General features: G+C 44.8%; 1 protein-coding gene across 2 annotated transcripts in view; it reads right to left on the minus strand.

Annotated features, from left to right (window-relative positions):
- Positions 1 to 26,616, minus strand: part of Pus10 (pseudouridine synthase 10) — a 64,253-nt gene that overhangs the window by 26,825 nt on the left and 10,812 nt on the right. Inside the window, exons 5-6 of one of the 2 annotated variants that reach the window (XM_051164970.1) lie at positions 7,012 to 7,046; positions 2,001 to 2,112 (exon numbers count right to left, since the gene is read on the minus strand). In XM_051164970.1, the coding sequence (XP_051020927.1) occupies positions 2,001 to 2,112; positions 7,012 to 7,046 (147 nt within the window). The remainder of the gene's footprint in view (positions 1 to 2,000; positions 2,113 to 7,011; positions 7,047 to 26,616) is intronic. The other variant, XM_051164969.1, reaches the window with a different exon arrangement.

Consider the following 26,616-nt stretch of genomic DNA (forward strand, 5'->3'; position numbering starts at 1 on the left):
GATACTTCCAAATTATGAAATAAATCAAATACAAGACGGCTTTCCAATCCCATCCCACCAGGGTGGAACCATAAGCCCGTTCAGTATGTTTCTCACTCGCCATTTCTATTAGAACTTTTGTAAAGCTGTCTTGTTAAACTTACTCCACGGTGGACATTAAGTTATAGAAAATAGTCCTGTTATTTAAAAACAGCTGCAACAAGCATTTTTGTATGTGACTACTTCTGTGCTATCCATATCCATATCCACCTCTAGCCTCTGCAGAGACTAGCCAAGATTTGATCCTGAGGAAAAAGTTACAGCTGCCACATGCCACCTGTCCTTTCAGAATTCTCACTACACTAAGCTCACCAGGTCTTTACCAAGCGCATTTTGCGAAAGCCACAGTAACAAATGGCTTCAGTTTTGCTCCGTCCTAATCTACATTATAAAAATAAAATGAACCAAGTATTTTCTATTAAAGAAAACCCGCTGAAATCTGCTCACATCATTAGGTCTTTTGTTTCCCACTTTCTGTTCTCTGACTCAGTGTGTAAATTTTAAAGGTATCTGCTTCAAAACTGAACTCTGAGTTAAGAACCATTTACATTAATGACTTCTCTAAATTCCAAAGTACTTTCATTACTTCGTTTCCTTTTCAGGCCATCTGTGAGGTAGTTTTACTCTACCTCACAGCAGTCTCAGTATTCAGTTTAGAGGGCTTACCCTGCGGTTGTGGCACTTGGGGGAGGGGCAAACCACGCTACACATAAGTCAATTTAAAGGGCCTGTTTTTTACCGGAATATAGAGTATGTGCTTTAGAATTATTTAAAAACCTAATTAGCTTTAGAAGATAGAGCTGAGATTTTACTTGTAGGGATGTATCTAATTCTTGGGGACCCTCCCTCAGGCAATAAGCCATGAGCCTACATTACTGAAGTCTAGTTTCTGATAAGCTGGGCGCCTGCCCTGTGTTTACTCAGGGGCACCGGGTGAGCTCTCCCCAGATATTCAGCCCACTCCTAGGGCTGAGGCCAGATCATCTGTAGAATTGGAAAAGTGTCCAGATGCCCCAGTTTCAAAAGCAGTCTCTGCCTAGAAACAGACCCGAAATACTTCCAGAACAAGCCAATTTTCTACTGTCTATGTATGTGGCTTTTTTTTAATTAAATTTTTTATTTTTTACATATGCCTATGTATTTGAAAACAAGATTAACCACAGATAAAGCAAAATTAAATAGTCCGGAGTTGAATCAATACTTGCTTAACTTAAAAAAAAAAAAAAAGTAAGTGAGTTAGAGAGATGGCTCAGCGGTTAAAAGCACTGACTACTCTTCTAGAGGTCCTGAGTTCAATTCCCAGCAACCACATGGTGGCTCACAGCCATCTATAATGTGATCTGATGCCCTCTTTTGGCCTGCAGGTGTACATACAGGCAGAGCACTGTATACATAATAAATAAATCTTTTTTTAAAAAAGTGTGTGTGTCTGTGTGCCTATGTGTTTGTGTGTCTGTGTCTATGTATGTGTGTGTATCTGTGTGTGTGTGTGTGTGTGTGTGTGTGTGTGTGTGTGTGTGAGAGAGAGAGAGAGAGAGAGAAAGAGAGAGAGAGAGAGAGAGAGAGAGGACAACCAGTGCTAATAGGTGGGTGTCAATGATTAAACTCAGGTGATGAGGCTTTGTGACAAGCACCTTTACCACTGAGCCATCTTGCTGGCTCCTTGCTCAGTTTTTAATACACTGCTTTGTCTTTCCAGCTAAACTACAAATACACCAGCTAGAGTCACTTCTAACGTTTTAAGAGCAATATGGTCACATTATTTCTTATCTTCCTCAGTGTCTTGGATCACAAAGGAAAAAACAAACATATAAAAGGCCCTTAACATCAATGTAGATCCAATGAACATTTAAAACCTTCAGAGATCTCATAAATGGGGTGCTTTTGGCTAACCAAGTCTCGAGCATATAACCAAGGGAAACTGGTGCTAACCCAGAGATCAAGAGTGTGTTGTCTGATACCTTTCCATCAGTGGGAACTCCCAGTTCCTCTGAAAATAGGGGCTGAGTTATCCACTTGTAGGCTTCTTTCAGCTGGATGACATCACTTCTTCCTAGAGACAGGCTCTGCTTCCTGAATAACACAAGAACCAACTCAGGGACATGAAACACTTCATTGTTCATGTCCAAGAAAAGAATGTATGCAATTATTTTAACACAGTGAGTGCCTACTATGTGTCAGGCACTATTTTAACACAGTGAGTGCCCACTATGTGTCAGGGGCTATTTTAACACAATGAGTGCCCACTATGTGTCAGGCACTATTTAACACAGTGAGTGCCCACTATGTGTCAGGCACTATTTTAACACAGTGAGTGCCCACTATGTGTCAGGGGCTATTTTAACACAATGAGTGCCCACTATGTGTCAGGCACTATTTTAACACAGTGAGTGCCCACTATGTGTCAGGCACTATTTAACACAGTGAGTGCCCACTATGTGTCAGGCACTATTTAACACAGTGAGTGCCCACTATGTGTCAGGCGCTATTTTAATACAATGAGTGCCCACTATGTGTCAGGCTCTACTTTATACAGTGGACAGAGCATCAAATAACTCAGACAAAAATCTCTCACCTATATTCTAGACCTATATTCTACTGAGCAAAGAACTAGTGCTTTTAGTGGCATGTGAGCTGATTTTTGAAGATTTGATGACAAAAGCACATTAATTTATTTCCCTGAGCTGGAACAGCCAGATTACAAGATTCATACATTCTGGAAAAGTCAAAAAAGATGAAGGTTTATTGCTTGGAAATGACAAAACTCTCTATCACAGTGTTATATCCATGTTACAAACATTTCTATCTCTTCTCTTGCTGAAAATGGGGCTTACTGATAGGAAATCAAAGTAAAAGCTGTACTCTCCCCGCCCCCTTACTACTTAAGAGGAAACATTAAGTCCTAAACTATCAACATCCTAAATTGTTCACCAGTGTGTTATTCGTTAAATAAAAACCTCACATTCCCCTAAACTCTACTCATGAGCCAACACACTGGTCTTGATAAATGTCCATTATGAGAGCTAGCTTTACCATGCAGCCTACAATTGCAGTAAAAGGAACTGAGGAAATAATGCATGGCACAGTGTTACAAAAGTCTGTTCTACTTTGCTGAAAATTCCTCCAAGATATTACTACAAAACTAACAAGTCTTTATCACCCACGTAATTAAAACAGCAAACACCCTGACGGCAGTTACAGGGCTGCTTGAAACAACAAACAGACCAATCCAATCACGAGTCATCCCTTCTGTTTGTTTTTATTGTTGGTTTTCTGAGACAGGGTTTCTCTGTGTAGCCCTGGCTGTCCTGGAACTCATCATGAAGACCAGGCTAGCCTCAAACTCAGAGATTTAGAAACAGTGTATAATATATAAACATTATATATACTGTTCCTCTAAAAATGCAAATTTAAAAACCCAGTTATCTATGAATTCTATATCCAGTTGAGACCATGACTTCTATAGTTAAAGATGCTTTGGGGTTACAGTTTAACGAGGAAATACAGATACATTTATATTTGACAGATTAGCACGTTAGCTTGACTACATTCAAGAGCTTAATTCAAACATTAAGTTTCATGAACTGTTTCTACTTCTCTGAATATCAGAAACATTTAGATATATATTAGATTTATTTACTTTATGTGTATGGGTGTTTTTGCTTGGAAACTGCAAAACTCTATGTCACTGGGCATTGGCAAGACGCGCCTTTAATCCCAGCACTCAGGAGGCAGAGGCAGGCGATCTCTCTGAGTTCAAGGGTAGTTTAGCCTACATCTTGAGTTGCAGGACAGCCAGTACTACAGAGAGAGACCCTGTCCCAAAATACAAAACAAAACTGCATGTCTGCACACCATGTGCATGCCTGGTGCCCAAGGTCAGAAGAGGGTACTAGTGCCCGGAGACTGGAGCTACTGATGGCTGTGAGCCTCAGTGTGGGTGCTCGGAACGAGTGTTCTTAACCGATGAATCAACTCTTCCGCTCACATTTCGATACTGTAGAAGACTATTAAGATACTGTGTCAACAGTTTAATTACACTTGCATAAACCAGCATCAGAGTTGAGAGTGTATAAGAAGATACGAGAGTATGCACTGCTCTTGCAGAGGGTCCAAGTTTGGCTCCCCCCCCCCGCCCCGGTATTGGGGGATCACAACTGCCTGCACCTCCTAACTTCAGGGGATCTGATGCTCTCTTCTGGCCTTCAAGGCTATCTGCATTCATGTGTACATGAGCATGCACACACACACACACACACACACACACACACACACACACACACACACACTCTTTTAAAAATGCATTAAACAATATTTATTTATGTGTGTATTTTGTTTGCATGCATGTATGTGCACATATGTGAGTGCTAGTGCCCAGATAGGCCATAAGTGAAGTTATAGATGATTGTGAATTGCTGCGCAGGTGCTGGAAAGCAAATTTGGATCTTCTGGAAGAGCAGCAAGTGTTCTTACCTGCTGAACCATCTCTCCAGCTCCAAAAAATATATATTTAAAGGATAAATAGTAGAAACAGAAAAATAAACTATTTTAAAATTGTTTATAAACCCTAGAATCTAAAGAGCTACAGCAAAAGCTAATCCTGTTTTTTTTTTTTTTTAATTGTTCATTATACATTAAAAAAAAAAAAGTGAGGCGGTGGTGGCTCACACCTCTAATCCCAGGACTCAGGAGGCAGAGGCAGGGGGTTCGCTGCGAGTTCAAGGCCAGCCTGGTCTACAAAGTGAGTCCAGGACACCCAAGGCTACACAGAGAAACCCTGTCTCAAACAAACAAACAGAAACAAACCAAAATAACCCTGCCAGGCATGATAATGCATGCCTTTAATCCCAGCAGAGGCAGAAGGATCTTTGTGATTGAGTTCCAGCCAGCCAGAGCTATACCGTGAGACCTTAGCTCAAACATTTTAAAAAGCCAGAAAAGAAAACTGGCTTATATAACGGATTTTAGAAATTGGTCATTCAGCCAAAAACTTTCAACTGAAGGTACTTTCTCCTCCAGATTACAAAGACAGAGTACAGGGTTGACGGACGACCTGAAAGCCGCATTCACACATAGTCCCAGAAATAGACTCTTTAAGGTGAATCCTATCATGTGAATGTGGCTAATAGCGTTTCCAGTATGATTTTGGATGCACGTCCCCACAGAGGCCCTGGGCCTGTATCCGACTGTCCCCCTTGGAGGGATTGGTGCTTATGAAGGGGAAGGCAGCCAGCCCTCAACTGCACTTCCCTCCGCTGTCAGGTACCCCTGATGACAATGCACACTAGTCAGCTCCCCCAGACACAGCACAGCCAGCATTCTAAAGACCAAAATGGCCTAGCAATTATTTTGAGCTCAATTCCCTCAGTCAGTTCCCCAGTAGAATTTGCTGTGATGTGCTCCACATGAAAAGCACTGAGGAGCTGCTGTCCCAGGACTCCCATCTGGAAACACAGCATGCTGTAGAACCTACTGATGGGGCTGGAGAGATGGCGCAGAGGTTAAGGGCACTGACTGCTCCTCCAGAGGTCCTGAGTTCAATTCCCAGCAACCACATGATGGCTCACAACCATCTATAATGTGATCTGGTGCCCTGTTCTGGCCTGCAGGTGTATGTGTAGGCAGAACAATGTATACATAATAATAAATAAATAAATCTTTGAAAAAAAAAAACCTTCTGATGGGGAACGAAAGCAGTAACTCGCCAGCAAGGCACATGCAAAGTAAAAGCATTTAGAAAGTTGTCCTTTTAGCATTTGTTTTCTAAAACTATCAGACGAAAATTTCTAACACCTAAATCCTAAGGCTTTGAGACTTAGAAACCAAAACCTCCCTGAGCCTGCAATTCTGATAAGCATGTGGTTAGTTCTCCTTTGAAAAGGGAAGGTGCCGACATAAAATACAAAACAAACAAAAACCAACGTAACTATTTTTCTATAAATCTCAGAACCTCAGATGAGCTTCTAATATAGAAAGCTATGGGTTTTTTCTGAGTTTTTCTCACCATAGTACATAGGAACCTTCCAATAATCACATGACCTCCTTTTAAAAATTAAAAAAAAAAAAATACAACTGTGAGGATTTAACAGTTTAAAATAAAAAATGCTGTTGGCACCAAGCCCTGCTTTGCACATGTGAAACTCCTGTTTACCTAAATGATGTGCCTGCTTTTCCTTAGTACAGAAACAGCTCACTTCAATACACGGTGCCGCCCGAGAGAAAGGTGCACACTACGTGAAAGGTGCACACTACGTGAAAGGTGCACACTACGTGAAAGGTGCACACTATGTGAAGGTGCACACTACGTGAAAGGTGCACACTACGTGAAAGGTGCACACTACGTGACAGGTGCACACTACGTGAAAGGTGCACACTACGTGAAAGGTGCACACTACGTGAAAGGTGCACACTACGTGACAGGTGCACACTACGTGAAAGGTGCACACTATGTGAAGGTGCACACTATGTGTAGTATCTTATACCACACTACATTCCTAAAAGCCAACGAGCTAAATGCCAAACCTACTTCTCTTCAAGAGACTCAGGTAAGAGATTGCCAACTTTTGTTTGCAGGTGTTACCTGTAAACTCACCGGTGCTGTGATTTAACGAGAACTTCACTGTTCATGGCTTATCATCTATCTAGTTTTATATATATATATTTTTTTTAATAATTAGTACAAATCTAAAATTTATTATCTTAAGTTAACGTTCCAAACTACATTCAATAAATGCATAATGCCTGAAAATATCTACAATCATGTTAAACGAGTCCATCTTAGCAGGCTGTAAGCAAAGTGGACATGGTACACAATAAGAATTTACTGTGCCAACTTCTCTAGTAGCTACTGAATTTACTCTAAAAAAGGAAGTAGCGGGAGTGAGCGGGAATCAGGCAGCTTGTATTTAAATGATGGCAAAAACTCCCTCTCCCATCACTTACCCCATTTCTTGCTTTTCTCCCATCACTTACCCCATTTCTTGCTTTACCAGCAACCATGCAGCATGCTGTAGGTAATTTAGTCACGCCCAGAAAAAAGAAAAGAAGGAAAAGTGTTCAGTAAAATGACATCATTATCAAAGTACTTCAGTAATTTGCTGGTCAGCCTCCTCCGATTAGAAGTCAGTATTCCATGCGGTGGCCACAGGCTCCTTTAAGATGAAACAAGGTGAGAGTTCACTTTGCAGTGCTACTTGCTGTGGTCCAAGAAATCAAAGTGGCAGCCAGGTATGGTGGCGCACACCTTTAATCCCAGCACTTGAGAGGCAGAGGCAGGTGGATCGCTGTGAGTTCGAGGCCAGCCTGGTCTACAAAGTGAGTCCAAGACAGCCAAACAGCCAAAGCTACAGAGAAACCCTGTCTCAAAAAAAAAGAAAAGAAAAAAAGAAATCAAAGTGGCAAGGTCCTTGGTATATAGTAACAAACCTAGCACTTGGGAGGGAGAGGCAGGAAGATCAGGGGTTCAAGGCCAGCTCTGCCTATCTAGCAAGTTTGAGGCCAACTTTGGCAACATAAGACCCTGTCTCAAAAACAAACAGCCCAAAGTGACTGAGTTAACTCACAGCTTCTAAAATATATAACTAAAAGCTCTGGACTTTTGTTTGTCTGTTTGTTTTATTTGGTTTGGTTCTATAGCCCTGGATGTCCTGGACTCACTTTGTAGACCAGGAATCAACAGGTGGTGGCCTCCGCCTCCCAAGTGCTGGAATTAAAGGTGTGCGCCACCAGACATAGCTGGTTAATATGGCGCTTCTTCCTGCACCTCTCTGAAACACAACGAAACCAAGACAGATTGGTGAATGGGTAAATGAAAGAATAATTATATAATAAGACTAATATAGTAAAATGGTAATAACTACAGAATCTAATATGAGTTGACATTTCTTTCAACTTTTTCACGTATTTAAAGATCCTGTTAGGGAAAACATTCTGGGAAAGAATAGTAAACTTGCAAACCATTGGGGGCTGAAGAGGTGGCCCAGAGACTGTGAGCACAGGCTGCTCTTGCAGAGGACCCGAGTTTGGATCCCAGCACCCACACGGTGGCTCACAACCTCACTTACTCCAGTCCCAAGGGATCCTCCCAAGCCCGCCAGGCATGCACATACATACACACATGCAGGCAGGGAAACACTCATATACATAAAAACTTTTAAACTCTTCTTTTAATTACAAATTCCTAAAGCAGAGATGACATTTCTGTTATGAGGAGTAAATGACAATAATGTAAAATGCTTTGCATTGTTAATGTGTGACACAACACAACACACTTCTCCAGCTTATAAACAATGAATGCCCTGTCCTGCCACAACACATGATGTCTTGTGACCATGACAAGAACATATGTGGATCACTAAGACACCTCCAGTCTCTGCTCTTACCAGGTACAAAAATGGCCCATCGTGACCGTTCACGTCCTCTTCAAACAGTTACACCTGCGCCATATACGCAGAACGCTGCCCTTCCTAGAAAGACACTGGAGACTTCTAAAACTCAGGACCACTCAGAACCATTACATTGAGCCAATGCCATAACGCCATCACTAGCTAAGAGAAGTGCTCAGCTGCCTGCTCCGTCTCCTAGTACCATCTGAGGGACTATACGACTCCTCCTCCATTTCTTCCACCTATCCAAACCCTATTCCACAGTGGATAGGCACGGGTCTAACAGGTAAAGTGAGAAAACGCACTAGGAGTATTGCAGTTTAGACTGCAGGACTTTCAGATTATAGAAATAATGATCATTTCCCAAAGCTGAAATGTCCTTGGTTACAGTGCTGTCCTACCCTTTTTTTTTCCTTTTTTTAAAACACATTTTTATTGAAAAATAAAATAATTCACATTACATCTCATTTGCTATCCCATCCCGTGCATCCTCCCATTCCTCCCTCCCTCCCGCTTTCACCCCATTCCCCTTCCCTATGACTGTGACTGATGAGGACCTTCTCCCCCTGAATATGGTGCTAGGGTATCAAGTCTCTTCTTGGTAGTCTGCTATCCTTCCTCTGAGTGCCATTGGGCCTCCCCATCAAGGGGACATGGCCAAATATGGGGCACCAGAGATTGTGTGAAAGTCAGTCCCCTGTCTCCACTTAACTGTGGAGAATGTTCTGTGCCTTGGCTAGATCTGGGTAGGGGTTTGATGATGACTGCATGTATTGTCCTTGGTTGGTGCCTTAGATCGAGCAGAACCCCTGGGCCCAGATCCACCCATCATAGTGTTCTTCTTTGTCCTACCCTTCTTTATACTATAAGAGACCAATGCTCTTACTTATGTATATAGAATGTTCATATTTACCCTGCAGGGATATTTGCGAGAATTTATGAAAAATATATATATGAACCAAGTAAGGCTTCTGGCATATACTTGATAAGCATTAGGTATTACTATTACGCTGGGAGTGCTGAATTCTAAGTGCCCACTGAGGAGAGGTGGGTGTTGTCCCCTGGAGATCTCATCTACCGTTTACAAACAATACAACTGAGAGGCCCCTTACCCCTGCAGGGTGTGATCCACTCCTCACATCCCCAGACTGCTGCTACGGTAACTCTGGAGTCTCCCTCACTGGTCCAATCTGAGCTATAGAAAGCTCCGTCTGACACAACCTGAGACTCCTTTCTCTGCGTTTCCATCACTTTTGAGACAGGCTCTCACTCTCATGTGTACCCGGTCTGGAGCCACGTAGGCGAGGCCAGCCTTGAACCCAATAGATCTGTCTGCTTCTTCCTCCACAGTGCTGGCACTAAGGGTGTGCGCCACCGTGCCTGGCTCCTCTGGACTTTTTAGTGATCTTGTTTGCTCTTCTTTTGTGTCACTTCCAGGTGATGTCACCAGTGGACAAGCATCCTTCCATACTGCGATGATAAAGCAGAAAACCGGAGGTCGCCAGGGGAAAGCAGATAACTATGTGCACTACAAAGTAAATCACAAGTCTTCAGCACGGGCGAGCTGCTAACGAGCTTTCCTTCCTAATCCTCCGCAGGCTTACTGCTCAGGCACGCTGCGGGTTATACATAGCAAGAGATAAAAGGCGGATGGATCCCAAAGAAGTCAATATTGCTCAATTATCCGTTTTTTTACCACGTACTAACAATGCCCTGAACTTGATCCTGCCTAGGAAAAAGAAGTGCATCTCTCCCTTTCAGGTCACCAAGATAACTTTAAAAAATGTTCTGATCTTTAGTCAGGGGGAAATTCATCCTCTAAAATAAGCAATAAGCTCTTCTGCCCCAAGAGAATCAAATGGCATTGAAGTTAACAAGTTTAATCAAACTTGACACCAGAGGCAACGTGTCACCTCCTGAAAGTTCAGGAGCCGCACAATTTAATCCTAGACTCAGTTAAAACCTTCAGCTGAAGCCAGGTGTGGTGGCACACGCCTGTACTCCCCACACTCAGGAGGCAGAGGCAGGCCTGTAAGGTCGAGGCCAGCCTGGTCTACAAGGTGAGTCGGGACAGCCAAGGCTAATACAGAGAAACCCTGTCTTGAAAAGCCAAAAACCAAAAAAGCCCATAGCTGAGAATTCTAGCTAGGCAAATCCTACCTAGGGAAGTTGAGCAACAGCGTGCTGAGGCGTCGTGTTCTCTGGCACCACGCCTTACATGGCACTGAGCATTCCAAAGCAGAGTGGGCTGGGCGCCAGCACCTCTCCGAGCCTCCTGACTGCCGCCACATTACCACACCTGCTGTGCCTGCTCCCGCATCCTGCTGGCCCTGCCCCTCCTGGGACTCTGGGACAAAACACACTCTCCCTCCTTGGAGTTGCTTTTGTCACTTATTCTTCTGTGCCAGCACCAAGACCAGTGACTAAGAAAAAGTGGAATGTTCCAAGTGTCGGGTCAGACCATGAAGCCATGGGCTAAAACAACCATAACATGAGAACTTCCGCATTTACACACGGTCCACCTCACAAAAATGCACAAGAGGTATGCTTGAACCCTGAGGCCATTTTCATACCGTCACTTTTCTCAGGTGGTAGTGTAGGAAGAAACTGAAGAATTGCTTGTTCTAGAACATTTATCACACGTGGGGAAATTCAGCACAAAAAAAGTCCTAAGTTCCAGGGGTCTTGGGGAGGTTTGGCGCAGATATGTATCAAGATACACTGTAGATGGGTATGACATTGGCAAGGAACAAATAAAAAATATTCTAAAAAAGAAAGTCATACATCCCAGAAAAATGAAGAGAGTATGACCAGCCCACTTTCGTTTCTTCTTTCCTATCGTCAGTAACTTCGGGCAGAGGAGGAGGCAGGCGCATAAGGCAGGCACTGCGCCTCCGGGGGATGGCTTGTAAGGTGGCTGATGTCATTGTCCCTGGGTATCTCAGCCATCAGTAAAAGGGTTCATCACATCACTACTCCTGTGTAGGAAACTCTCACTGATGGAGAAAGAAAGACAAGGCTCTGTCCATGCGCAAACCCTGACATTAAAGGGAACAGAGGGCAAGTGAGGAAGTGCCATTTGCATGTCCTGTTAGCGTGTCCTGTTACATATCCTGGAGCGTCCAAATAACAGCCAAGAACACACTTTTTGATAGACAGAAAGTACAATACTTAAGGGGTCACCCCAACCACTTTCTTTACTCCATGTTCCCCACTACATTGGCAATAAAAACAGAGTGTTAGAAGAAGGCTAGCCACTGTCTATGTTGGACAAGGCAAGGACAGATCAGCCCAGACAGATTAAATCTGCAGGACCAAATTAGGTTACAGGCTTATTTACCCACACTGTGAGTTTGAAGGCTTTCCTTTGTGCCTTCCGAAACTGCTGGTTCCTTAGCTCTAAAAGACTTGACTGGAAATAACACCACTAGGAAACTCCAAGAATGAAGTGGGAGAAGAGGCAGGAAAGGCACCTGGCACATGCACCTGTGAAGAGGTAGGGACGGCACCTGGGACATGCACCTGTGAAGAGGCAGGGAAGGCACCTGGCACACGCACCTGTGAAAAGGTAGGGACGGCACCTGGCACACGCACCTGTGAAGAGACAGGGAAGGCACCTGGCACACGCACCTGTGAAGAGGTAGGGACGGCACCTGGCACACCGCACCTGTGAAGAGGTAGGGACGGCACCTGGCACACGCACCTGTGAAGAGGTAGGGACGGCACCTGGCCACGCACCTGTGAAGAGGTAGGGACGGCACCTGGCACACGCACCTGTGAAGAGGTAGGGAAGGCACCTGGCACACGCACCTGTGAAGAGGTAGGGATGGCACCTGGCACATGCACCTGTGAAGAGGTAGGGGACGGCACCTGGCACAGCACCTGTTGAAGAGGCAGGGAAGGCACCTGGGACATGCACCTGTGAAGAGGTAGGGACGGCACCTGGGACACGCACCTGTGAAGAGGTAGGGAAGGCACCTGGGACACGCACCTGTGAAGAGGTAGGGAAGGCACCTGGGACACGCACCTGTGAAGAGGTAGGGACGGCACCTGGCACACGCACCTGTGAAGAGGTAGGGAAGGCACCTGGGACATGCACCTGTGAAGAGGCAGGGAAGGCACCTGGGACACGCACCTGTGAAGAGGTAGGGACGGCACCTGGGACACGCACCTGTGAAGAGGCAGGGAAGGCACCTGGGACATGCACCTGTGAAGAAGACTACTGGTGAGCTGTAACTGGCAACTGAATTCAGGGAATTCTGCAGTTAAGGCCCTAAAGTGAAGCAAGGAACATCTGCTGCCAACAGGTGTGGCCGGGCCGTGCAAATACATTTCCCTTTGAATCTGAGGCTGCAACACTCCCCTACAAAGCACAGCAACTAAAACTTTGTCTAGAGGCCTCTGAGTCCCTTCCCTGGACACAGGACTGCTTCAAGAACTCGCACACGACCAAAGACAGACTGCATCTTCCCTGGAGGAGTCCCCAGTGTCCAGCCTATGGCTAGAGGATTCTGTGCCTCCCCTCCAGGCCTGTCATCCAAACACATAAACAAGGACAACGCCAGTGGGCATGCCAATAGCATGGAAATAGAAATCTCAGGGGGCCCCATCCCTAGACGTAGAACTACAGGTCACCAAGGAATGCTGAGAGCAGGAGAAAATTGTCTTCCCAGGGAAGAGCCTCCCAATTGGTTACCTAATACCAACTTAGTGGTCCACCCTAAATCGCATGTGCATAAATCACATTCTACATACAGGTTAACAACTAGAGAAAGGGGCCAGAGGTTGTAAACTGGTAGAGAGCAAGGTGGGGAGGGGGGATATGTGGGAAGAGTTGGAGAAGAGAAGGGAAAGTGATATGATCATATGTCCAGTGAATACTGGCTCATTTAAAGCACCTCTGCAACAGGACAAAACCAGCCACAAGGAAGGAAGCAAGCCATGTCGGCCAGGACTTCCAGCTGCAGGTCAGCTCACGAGCATGCATGGCCACACAATAAATGAGTAAAAATAAAGATGACTGTATTCGCATATGCAAATGAAATCAAGGTACAACAGGACACTCTGTTAAAAGAAGACTGAAAGACAACACAAGATGAATATGTGAACCTGCAAAAAAGTTAGGTTGTTCCATTGTCCTGGCTAATCTTATGTCCACTTGACACAAGCAAGAGTCACCAGAGAGGGAACCTTAGTTGAGAGAAATGCCTCATAAGATCCAGCTGTAAGAGCTGTCAGTGGTGGCACACACCTTTAATCCCAGCACTTGGGAGACAGGCAGGATCTCTGAGTTCGAGGCTAACCTGGTCTACACACAAACATACACACAACTTTCCTAATACCCAAATAAAAAACATTACAGCTAAGATTTAAAATATATACATTCACAATTACCTACGATCAAAATTTACATAATTGAGATGTAAAAAAATTGAAAGATATATAAATTTTTCCTAGACAAAAGTTTTATAAAAACTATAAACTCACTTGTTGAATTAACCATAAGCAAAAATAAATGGCAAATAACAGACTAGAAGAAATAAAACAGGCAAAACATTAATAGCCATTACTTCCCAGACAACTCTTTTTTTATTTTTTTAAAGATGTATTTCTTTATTATTTATATAGTACTCTGCCTGCATGTACACCTGCAGGCCAGAAGAGGGCATTATATCCCATTATAGATGGCTGTGAGCCACCATGTGGTTGCTAGGACTTGAACTCAGGACCTCTGGAAGAGCAGCCAGTGCTCTTAACCTCTGAGCCATCTCTCCAGCCCCCAGACAACTCTTCTTACTCATATCTTAAAAAATCAGATGAAAAGATTAAAATGTGAGAAAACAAAACCAAATAGTTCCGTGTACTTGGGAGGGAGAGTAAGACAGATCACTTTAGCATATCTTCTCTTTCAAGAAACAAACTAGATTCAGAGAAAGGTTTTACATGTTAAAAACAAAAGGGGTGGTGGGCGCTGGAGAGAAGGCTCGGGTGGGTGAGAGCACACCTGCTCTTCCAGAGGTCCTGAGTTCAATTCCCAACAACCACATGGTGGTTGACAACTAACTATAATGTGATCGCATGCCCACTTCTGTCATGCAGGTGTACATGCAGCTAAAATACTCATATTCACTAAGTAAATAAATACTTGTTTTTAATGGAGGTGAGAGTTAGGTGGGAATAGAGCGCGCTGGCCGAATGTTTGCGTAGCTTGCAGGAGCTCTGGGTTAAATCAGGCATGGTAGGACATGTCTGTGCACCTGTAATCCCAGCACCTGGGAGGTGGAAGAAAGCAGGAGCATCAGTGGTTCTAGGCTATCCTCGGCTACCTAACAGGCTCAAGGTCAACCTGGGCTACAAGAGACCCTGACTCTAAAGAAATATATAAACAGCTTTAAAAAGACTCTAAAAAGCAACAGGCTCTCAAGATATATATAGATATATACACACACACACATACATATACATACACACAGTTATTGTTTTGTTTTTCGAGCCAGGGTTTCTCTGTGTAGCCTTGGCTGTCCTGGACTTGCTTTGTAGACCAGGCTGGCCTCGAACTCAGTGATCCACCTGCCTCTGCCTCCTGAGTGCTGGAATTAACAGTGTACACTACCACACCCAGCTACAAGATATGTTTTAAAAATTAGTTTATTTATTTTTATTTTATGTGCATTGGTGGTTTGTCTGTGTGTACGTCTGTGTGAGGGTGTCCAATCTTGGGGTTACAGACAGTTGTGAGCTGCCATGTGGGTGCTGAGACTTGCACTCGGATCCTTTGGAAGAATAGTCAGTGCTTCTACCCGCTGAGCCATCTCTCCAGCCTCCTCCCCTCAATATATTAAGGATCATATAATTAACATGTTAAGTACAAATTTGTTTTTATCTGTTCATTAAAAAATACTGCCAATTGCAGTTTCAAGGCAAAATGTGAATAAAAAAATGGAGTAAGGGCAATACATGAACTTATTACATGTATTTAAAGACAGTAAGCTCTACTATTTAAAAATAATCTATGTTTTACCTTCCTCAGTTCAAAAGAGAACAATCCCCAATCCTTTGTAAACCTTGTCCCCCATTTGCACTGGTCCTGGCTGGCCTGTAACTTGCTGGGCATCGACCTCTGCAGGGACAATCCTCCTGATAGGTTAGCCAATTTCAAGTGGTCAGGCCTAAACACATGTACACACGAACAACACAGACGGGCTCTTTCCCATTCCCTCTCCCCACACCCCAGGTGGGGTGTGTGTGTGTGTGTGTGTGTGTGTGTGTGTGTGTGTGTGTGAGAGAGAGAGAGAGAGAGAGAGAGAGAGAGAGAGAGAGAGAGAGAGAGAGACACTCTGAGAAATCATATATGAATGAAAGAAGAATAAGGAGGAGGAGGAGAAGAAATAATCATAAAATTGAAAAGGAGGCAGAGAAGAAGCTGAGAGGGTAGACAGAAGGACAGAAATTATATAAATACTGTACACATGTATGAAATTCTCAAAACAACAACCCTTTTAAAATGATGCTAGAGAGAAAAGGCAGGACTCTCAAGTTCTCTTCAATACCTTTATTAGGACACCTTGATATAACATGTGCAAAAAAGTAAAAGGAGGCAGGGAAGGGAGAAGCAGACAGAATTCTAAAAACAAGTGAGGAAAGGAAGAAGGAAAACGCCCCACAGATTGCTAGGAATTACTGGGTGAAGATCTGTTCAAAAGTCTACTGAAGGAGGAGTAGGCTGTGTGGGGAATTGCACTCCAGTTTCTGAAGAACGGCCATGTGATGAGATGTTCATATGTCAGCGTTAACTTTGTGTAATATGATATAAGAATAGAAAGCAAAATAATTAAACAAAAACATCTAGGGGGTACAGAAAAGATGACTCAGAGGTTAAGAGTTTTTGCTGCTCTTGCAAAGGGCCTGAGTTCAATTCCCAGCACCCACATGGTGCCTCCCATCACCTGTAATTCCAGCTCCAGGGAACCTGGCGCCCTCTTCTGACTGCTGCAGGCACTGCACACAGGTGGTGCATATACACACAGTCTCAGGCATATACACACAAAACCAAATATTATTTAGCAATCTTTAAGACTTTAGGACTGTAGTGGCCAGTGGGTGAAGGCGCCTGCCATACAAACCCAGGACCTGAGCTCAGGCTCTGAAACCCACACAGAGCTGGAAGGAGAGAGTCAACTCCACAGAGCTGTCCTTTCTTTCCACATCACGCCAGGGCACACATGTTCAAACATTCTTTCTCCCACATACAAAACAAATAAAAACTTCAAACTCTTAAATTTTTGTTTGTTTGTTTGTTTGTTTGTTTGTTTTTGGAGACAGGGTTTCTCTGTGTAGCCTTGGCTGTCCTGAACTCGCATTGTAAACCAGGCTGGCCTCGAACTCACATGGATCCACCTGCCTCTGCCTCCGACATGCTGGGATTAAAGGTGTGCCACACCACAGCCCGGCTCAAACTCTTGATTTTAAAGGGGAGATGAGGAAAGAAGAAAGAGTAGTAGCAAAGATGAGCAAAAATACAATGATACATGTATGACAACACACCCAATTAGTCTGTACCCTGGTGAAGTGAAAAGGCCTGTTTTTCTGGGGTTTCAAAACTGACGGTTCAGGGCCGGGAGGGCAGCTGAAGTGTGGAGTGCCTAGCATACGTGAGGCACGCAGGAGGCGGAAGCAGACGACCAGGAGTTGGAGGTCATCCTGGGCTGCAGGCATGGTTTGAGGTTAGCCTCAGCTACATGAGGCTGTCTCAAAAAAAAAAAAAATTAAATACTTTTGTGAGTCTAATTGATAATGAATTTTCCCCCCACTTTTCTTCCACCTAGCACTTTTCCATTATATAACCTTAATATACATTAACATTCTAAGCAACTAGATTGGACATAAATTCCTTTAACTCCACCCCCTCTTAAAAAAAAGAAAAATAAACTCTAAATATTAATTTGTCACACCTTTCTTAGTATTATTCATAAGGTTAATTGTAAAATAAACGCAAAACAAACAAAAAAGAACCAACTAGAGCTGATGCAACAGTACAGAATAAGACAGTGGTTGACAGAGGCTGGTGGCAGACGGGCCCAGGGAGGCTGGCCAGTGGGTACCAAGTCTCTGTCAGTAGGAGTGGTTCTGAACCATCTGACAATGGGACAACTATGGTAAAAAAAATATATATATATGTATATATATATATTTCAAAATAGCTAAGCAGGGACATTTTAAACATGTTTGTGCCACAAATAAGTAATAAATATTTGAAGCTATATATTAATTATCCTGATTTGATTATACAATGTAGATACACATTAAAAAAATCACATTCTGCCCCATAAGTATATATAAGTATGTGTCAAATAAAGATAAATTGAAACAAGGAAAATTACAACCACAGTAACTACATATCAATATTCTCAGAAAGAAAAGACTGTATCTGTCGAACAAGACAACAGTCTTATTTTCCTAAAACATATACTCAAAAGTGGGCAAAAAATAGAAAAAAATTAAGCACTATCTATTTTTTAAAGGTTCTGAAAATTATGTTAGGTGAAAGGCATGCATGTGTGGTGTTATGGCCACGTTTTATACAAAGCTTAGATCAAGCTCCAAATGCTACCCAGTCTCCTCGTGCGCCCACGAGGGCAGTGCAGGCAGCTGCTGCAGCAAATGCAACCTGTGCAGCAGACTGCAGCTAAAGGGCTTGCATCAAGCGGCCCGTGTTTTCTTCCTACACGGCGATCACTTAAAATGGAAGGAAAATGAGGACTTGGTGGCTAAGTGACCGCTTGTGCAGAGCACCCAAATTTGGATTCCTGGCTCCCAGTACCCACCTCAGACAGACCATAACTGCTGGTAACTCCAGCTCCAGGGGACCTGACCTCTACAGAGACCTTGTGTGCACATATGCGTGATTAACAAAATAAGAAGTGGGCCGATCATAGTGGCGCAGGCCTTTAATCCCAGGAAGCAAGAGGCAGTTCCAGGCCAGCCAGGGCTACAAAGTGAGAGCCTGTGTCAAGTCATAAACATGTGAGCAAAGGGACTGAAGAGATAACTCGGTGGTCAAGAGCACTGGATGCTCTTCCAGAGACCCTGCCATCAATTCCCAGTGGTGGCTCACAACAGTCTGCAACTCGGGTCCCAGTGGGTCTGACGCCCTCTTCTGGCTTCCAGGGGCATTGCACATGTTACACGTACGTGCAGGCAAAACCACCATACACGTGAAACTTTTCAAATTCTTTTAAGAACTTTCTTTTAATGTGGGGGTCTAGCCAGTAGGAGCAGAGTTTACCTTGATGTCCAGTAAGCTATCCAAGCGTCAGACTAAACCAAATCTCTCATGGACTAATTGCTACTAGAGAGCTGCTTGGGAGTTGAACACAGGCCCTCGCCAGTGCATGTAAAGACAAGTATTTTAGCAACCCAGCTATCCCCAGCCACCTGCACTGTGTATTGGACACTCCAGCCCACTGTAGTGTTCGCAGGAGTGGTCTTTAAACCTCTCCAGCAGTGTACCTGGCGCATCTATTTGCAAAACAATCTGGGCTACATCACAAGGTAAGATGGTACCAAAGACAAGATCCTTTGGATACATCTTTGCACTAGAACCTTCTAGGACGTCAAGTTAGCATCCGTAGCTGGCTACTGCTTTGTGGGCTCACGGCTCAAATGTACATGCCTATTTATTTAAGTAAGTGATGCTTTCTGTGATACTTTCAGAAATGAAAATCACAGGAAATCACCAAGTTATGGCTCTTAATAGCTACCCCAAAGGAAAATCATATATAAACAATACATGTATGCCAGCTTTCCAGGAAAGTTAAACGCTGATCTGAGCTCAGTTCTAATTGAAACTCATTTTCCATGAGCACACGTGTAGAAATAAGAGCGCTGTCCACGCCGGCCTTCAGATCCACTTCATTTTATTTTCTTTTGTACACTACACGACCATATTCAAATTCAAAATGGTTCTTTTACCCTACCCAATTGATAAAAGTCCCCCTCATATCTCTGCCCAGCTGCTCACGATAATACTTAGCCCTCACTTCAGAAATAAACTGAGATTTCACCTCGGTAAAGCACTAAGGGAATTAAGGCTTTCACCTCTGTTCAACACTGCATCAGTTACTAACTTGGATAATGTTAAAAACCATGATTTGATGAAAATACTGTTTAATGTTTACTAAATGCACACATTTAAAGTTGTTCTCCCCTCTCCCCCTCAGCATCTGCTCTGGCTGTCCCTGGAAGACCGCTACCCTGTCACCACGGACCATCCAACCGACACTTCCAAGCAGTGACAAGGACAGAAGCACACATGCCTGCCCTCCAGCGCTCCGGCAAGGAGGAGCCAAAGTTGGAGACTAGCTGCGGCTTCAGAGCCAGGGCTCGGGAAGCTGCGGTTAGAGCCGAACACAGACTGACTGTAAAATGAAAGGTGCAGGCAGCGTTGGACTATGGTCCCGCCGGCTAAACTTTCTATTTGGGGCTCTGAATGGTACCAACATAGAAAACGCACACTATGCAGATCCTCTGTCAGTATTAGCCAGGGGTGCTAAATTTTAAAGGAGTTAAACACGGCAAGTCGTCAGCACTTCCTGACAAACCCTGCCTAAAGCTGGCTGGCTGACCCTCCCCCCCCCCCCCCCCCGCAAGGGAAAGAGGTAGCGCCGAGCAGTGAGAGAGCCTCCGACTGTCACACAGTGGGTGCGCCCCACTTGCCTCCAGCCCCTTTTCTTGGACATACATATTAGTGACAAAAGGATATGACTGAAGCTTTACTGGCACTGCTAACTCCAATGAAGAGAGTTGACGTCATAATTCCTCATCACAGATGTGCACCAATCAAAAAGCAAAGGAAAATCAAAAGCAGCACATCAAAGAAATGACTAGAGGTTTTTTATGTAAAAGTTACGTGCTAGGTAGGAGCCAGCAAGCTGAGAGGGTTCAGCAGGTAGAAGGCATGAAATTCTGAAAGCCTGACTCTATCCCCAGATTCCACTCCCTAGGACCGCCACAAACACACCATAGCATGTGTGTATGTGCACATATACACACTTGGTTACATACCATGCATGCATATATATACACGCATACACACACACAACAGTACTACATAAAGAATTTAATATATCTCCTCTGAAAATCCCTTTGTACAAATTCTAGTCATCTATTAACAAAGCTTGAGCTCTTTTTTTTTTTTAAAGATTTATTTATTATGTATACAATGTTGTATCTTCATGTACACCTGCTCACCAGAAGAGGGCACCAGATCTCCTTATAGATGCCTGTGAGCCACCATGTGGTTGCTGGGAATTGAAGAGCATCCAGTGTTCTTAACCTTTGAGCCATCTCTCCAGCCCTGGCTTTTCAAGACAGGGTTTCTCTGTGTAGCCTTGGCTGTCTTGGACTCACTTTGTAGACCAGGCTGGCCTCGAACTCACAGAGATCCACCTGCCTCTGCCTCCCAAGTGCTGGGATTAAAGGTGTGCACCACCATGCTCGGCTAAAGCTTGAGTTCTTAATGTTTATCTTTTTACAAAACTTGAGTTATTAAGAACTAGTAGCTTATTGCTCACTATGGCATCTGTTGGTGTGCTGGTGCTGCAGGTGCGTGCGTGCACACATGGGTGTCAGAAGTCAGCTGGGGGTGCTGCTCCTCAGAAGGTCCCCACCATGGCTGTCTGAGACCAGGTATCCCATAGGGGGCCTGGGCCTCACTAATTAGACTACGCGGACTGGCCACCTCCCCAGTGTGGGGACCACAGACACACTTCATCCACTGGGAACGAGGGCGTGGGGACTGAACTCGTGCCCTCAAGCTTGTGTGGTGAGACCTTTATTGACCAAGCCATCTCCCTCCACCTTCAAATTATTTCTCTTGTTGAAATATTCCAAGAACCCTTGCTGTATTTGAAGCAAAAACAAAAGCAAAAGTCAAGGATTCTATCTCTAACTTTGAAGCTATCATAGCAACTGGAGAAAATACCAAAGGAGGTTCAAAAACACAAGCTGTGTTTGGAGTCACAATATAGGTAGTATCGCAAGCAATAAGTAAAAGCATTCTCTTTGGAGCTGGCAAGTTCAAAGTTCAAATCCTACCTCTGCTATTTATCAGCAATGTCACCTTGAACTTCAATTTCATCACAGTAAAACAGATAAGAACACCGGCCTTCTTCAGGGGGCTGTGATGATGGCAGAAGACTGCACTATATACTCAATAAATGGTGGCGCTTACTTTAAGGAGTTTTATCTTGCTGCTCCTAAAAAAAATACAGCGCTTATATAACTATTTTATATGTGACCTATCACTTTATAAACTCATATAAGTATAAATCATATAGAATTTACTATCATTATTATACATGACTTTTCAGAAGCAATCATAAAAGAATTACTAAATCTAAATCAAAGTGATTTTATCAATCAAAATAAAATAAAATAAAATAATTAAAAGATGGCTGACATGACTTCTCTGTGTGATGTGAAAACTGAAACCAAAAATAGGAAGAGCCCAAATTAGAAGTTCCCTTTTTTGAAACTTAGTGCACTAGGTCACAGTCCTAAAAATGTATGCACCCAAAAAAGCATCTCATAGGGATCTCCACAGCTGGTAAGTGATCACTCAGAGAGAAACACTTTTAAGTGATTTGCTTTATCCTGTTTTCTGCTCTACTGCCAATCTTACTATAAACTCTAAAAGTGCTGTGATAATTCACAGGTATAGAAGCATGCAAATTAAAACAGGAAACATCACATGTTGAAGGGCTGTCCATGTTCTTAGGCCAGCCTGCACATCCACATGGGAGAAACCATAGCAACCTCATCCTTCTTGCTCTTCCTCCGCCTATCCTAGCTGGCAACAGGCCAAGAGAAAAAGGCAAAACTAGAAAGTAAATACATGTCTTTAAGCATTTAAAACACATGCTTGGCTATGCTCTCAACTACATTCCCAGACCCAATACATTTCCATGGTGGTCCAGCACTACTTGATCACGGCTGGGACTAGAACAAAGACCATGAAGACACCTTGATGAAGCCTATTATTTTGTGTATTTAAATAATAAAAACAATGAGTAGTTTTTTAAAAAGGTCCTTTCATGAAGCCAAGATGATCAGGTAAAATAAAATACACATAAATTCACAAGACGAAGAGATAATGTGGCTTTAAAAAATGTCTTTAAAGGAGCAGGAAAACACATTCAAACTTCAATAAACATGACACAGGCTGTCACATGAATACATTAAGCTTGAAGAGGGCCATGAGATGGCGCCATAGGAAGGATACTTACCTCCAAGGATGACCAGAATTCCATCCCCATGGCCCGTCTGACTCCCACAAGTTGCCTTCTGACCAGCACAATGCCCTGTGGCATGCACATATGTACACACACACACACATGTACACTCATAGCCAACTACTACTAATGGCATACTAATTTTGCAACAATTGGCAAGATGGCCTGGCAGGCAAAGGTGCCTGCTGTGCAAGTGCAGACAAGGGAAAGGGGTCCCCCACATAAAGAGGGAAGAAAATGCATTTACAAGGGGTCCTCAGAGCTCCACACACTCACTGTGGCATGGGCGCCCTCCTCAGACCTCTACACACCCACTGTGGCATGGGCGCCCTCCCTCAGACCTCCACACACCCACTGTGGCATGGGCGCCCTCCCTCAGACCTCCACACACCCACTGTGGCGTGGGTGCCCTCCTCAGACCTCCACCTCCACACACCCACTGTGGCATGGGTGCCCTCCTCGACTACACCACACTGTGGCATGGGCGCCCTCCTCAGACCTCCACACACCCACTGTGGCGGGTGCCCTCCTCGGACCTCCACACACACCCACTGTGGCATGGGTGCCCTCCCTCAGACCTCCACACACCCACTGTGGCATGGGTGCCCTCCCTCGGACCTCCACACACCCACTGTGGCATGGGCGCCCTCCCTCGGACCTCCACACACCCACTGGGGCATGGGCGCCCTCCCTCGGACCTCCACACACCCACTGTGGCATGGGCGCCCTCCCTCAGACCTCCACACACCCACTGGGGCATGGGCGCCCTCCCTCAGACCTCCACACACCCACTGGGGCATGGGCGCCCTCCCTCAGACCTCCACACACCCACTGGGGCATGGGCGCCCTCCTTCAGACCTCCACACACCCACTGGGGCATGGGCGCCCTCCCTCAGACCTCCACACACCCACTGTGGCGTGGGCGCCCTCCCTCGGACCTCCACACACCCACTGTGGCATGGGCGCCCTCCCTCAGACCTCCACACACCCACTGGGGTATGGGCGCCCTCCCCCAATATAGCACACACAGACAAAATAAAAGTGACAACTTTTAAATGGTTTAAAAGGTGATGACCAACTCCAACTCTCTGCCAGACCTTCTCAAAAGGTATGGATGGGTTTACACCTGGAGAGGTGGTCTACACAGGGCTGTGATAAATCGCAACAACGCACACAATTATAATTTTTAAAAATAAATGCCGGGAAAAGCTAGGGAGCCCTGGTCTACAGGAGTGGCACGGTGTCCTAAAGATCTGTGATCCCGTGACTCTTTTGCTATTATGGCATTCCTATTTGTGTGTATATGTGTGTGCCCGCGGGCATTTGTGCACACCATGGTGTGCATGCTGAGGTCAGAGGGCAATTTGTGAGCCCTGGTTCAATCCCTTCCACCACGTGGGACTGAGCTCAGGGCTTCTGGCTTCGGGACAGGGTTGACTTGCTAAGTTACCTCACTGGCTTCTCTGTGACTCTCAACAGTGCAAACAGTGTATGCTGGGACCCATGGGACAAGCTTCCAGAGAGGATGGATTTGGATGGTTGCGTGAACTTACCTGTGTGTGCTATGAAGGTTTTTAAAGGTGTGTCCTAGGGACTGGAAAGACGGTCCAGTGGGCAAAGAACACTTACTACTCAAGCAGAAGTTCAAATCCCCTGCCCCTCCCTACTGAAGCGGCCTACCGTGGCTGCATACGAATGAGTAACGCTAGGATGGTGGGCATGTGGAGCCAGGAGGCTTGCTGGCTGTCACCGAGCTTCAGGTTCGCTGAGAGGCTGTCCCAAGGCAACAGGGTAGGCAGTGACAGAGTTGACACCCCGAGTCCTGCTCTGGCGTACACTCATGGGCTGTGTGCGGTGGCACACCACACATACAGTCGCAGCCTGGAAGGCTGAGAACGTGGCTGTCAGTGAAGCGCTTGGTTCCAAAGCATCAGGACTTGAGCTTGGTCCCCAGAACCGTGTGAAGAAGCGAAAGGTGACAAGTGCATGACTGAAGCTCAGGCTGGCCAGCTAGCTTAGTCACATTCCCAAGTGCCAGGTCAGCGAGAGACCTCAGTCTCAAGCTCCTAGACAAGTCCAAGGTTGACTGCTGGCCTCTGCATACACACACACACACACACACACACACACATACACACACACACACACAGAGGCATGCTCGCATGCTCACAGCCTGTGTACCTAAAATCTCTGGACCATAGAACTTGCAGAGATTGAACGAAGGTCTAACTAACTAATCAGGGGCCGCTGATGCTGAAACAAACTTTAAACCCACCTTTCTAAGCTCAGAAAGGGCAGCGGTATCTAGAACGGGTGTCTGCCATACAAATTGTAAGTTGAAAAGCATGGGGAATAGAAAGGAGAAAATCTGCTGAGTCAGAAGGCAGCCAGCTCAGGCCCCCACACAGGTTACAATCTTAAATGAGTGTCTCTCTGTATTTGCTGTTGGACCTGTGGGCTTAACATAATTAGAAAGAACACTGGCCTTTCAAATAAGAAAGGACATTAGCAAAAAAGGGAGATTTTATTGAAGAATCCAATTCAGAAAAATCCTAGGGTCTGTAAGTACATGCAGAACTATGAGTGTGTGCATTCTATTTTTTTTTTTTCTTTGTTTGGTTTAATATAGGGCATCACTATACAGCCCTGGATAGCCTTGAACTCACAATCCGGTCAGTCTCCTGAGGGCTCAATTATAAGAACTGCACTATACCAGGCAAGACTGTGCATTCTTAGGGCAAAGGAATTCACCATTTTCTTCAGGTCTTAAATGAGATCTACAGGTCCAAACTGGTAAGAGGCCCACTAATTTAAATAAAACCAATGTTTAAAAAATTAACATAACTTCCTTCCTTCCTTTACTTTAAATCCTGGTTGTAGCCCCCTTCCAGTCCCACCCTCCTTCCTCCACCCCTTTCCCCTATAACTTATAACATTTTAAGAAAAGATAATTTTAAATTAAAAAGTGCTGGCACAAAATGAGTATTTTTATTCCTAACTAATTTGGAGTATTTAATGCAAAGAATGGAGACAAGAAATACATTTTGATTTGGCAAACAAAGCATCCTACAGGTTGAGAAGCAGAGTGTTTCATATGATCAGAGTAACATTTAGGAGACAATGTAACTCATTTAAGATCGCTGGGGGGCGGGGGTATTGGGTGGTAGCGCACACCTTTAATCCCAACACTCAGAGGCAGGTGGAGCACTGTGAGTTCAAGGCCAGCCTGGTCTACAAAGTGAGTCCAGGACAGCCAAGGCTACACAGAGTAACCCTGTCTGGGGTGAGCGGGGGGGGGGGGGGGGGGTTGGGAGGGGGGAGAAGATCACTAAAAAGATCATTAGGGCAAGCAAAGGGAGCGCCATACACTAGCCACATGTGGGAAATAACCAAGCTGGTGATACAATATCGCCCTCTGCTGGCAGATGGTAAAGATAGACCTCAAAGAGTTGGGAAGACAAGGGCTTAGTGGACTGCTCTTTTCTAGTCTGGGGCATCAGTTAGCAGTTTCTGGGTAGTGCTATGCTGTGGCTTTACAGAAGCCACTGTGAACACAGGGCAACAGCAGCAGCAGGAATCCAACTGGTTTGAGGAAGGGACAAATGCTGTGACTGATGAGGTCAGAGGCTACAGTGGGGAGCTGCTACTGTTTCATTAAACAGATGTGATATGGCTGTCAAACTCATTTCCAAACATTTGCGTTTACTCTCACCCTGCTACTCCCCAGCCTCAATAATAGAAGGAAACTTTTCTTTTACAATGGGCGATCACTAGTGCAGCAACTCATCAGTCAAAGTTCTGAGAGTTTATTGCTGTGGCCTAGTGACCCAAGGCTTGGCCAGAAACAGAAGACAGTCATCACAGCTACATTGCACCCCCCCCCCCCAAGGCCTGGAACCTCC

This window comes from Acomys russatus, chromosome 22, assembly GCF_903995435.1.
Source record: "Acomys russatus chromosome 22, mAcoRus1.1, whole genome shotgun sequence".
Classification (NCBI taxonomy): Eukaryota; Metazoa; Chordata; class Mammalia; order Rodentia; family Muridae; genus Acomys; species Acomys russatus.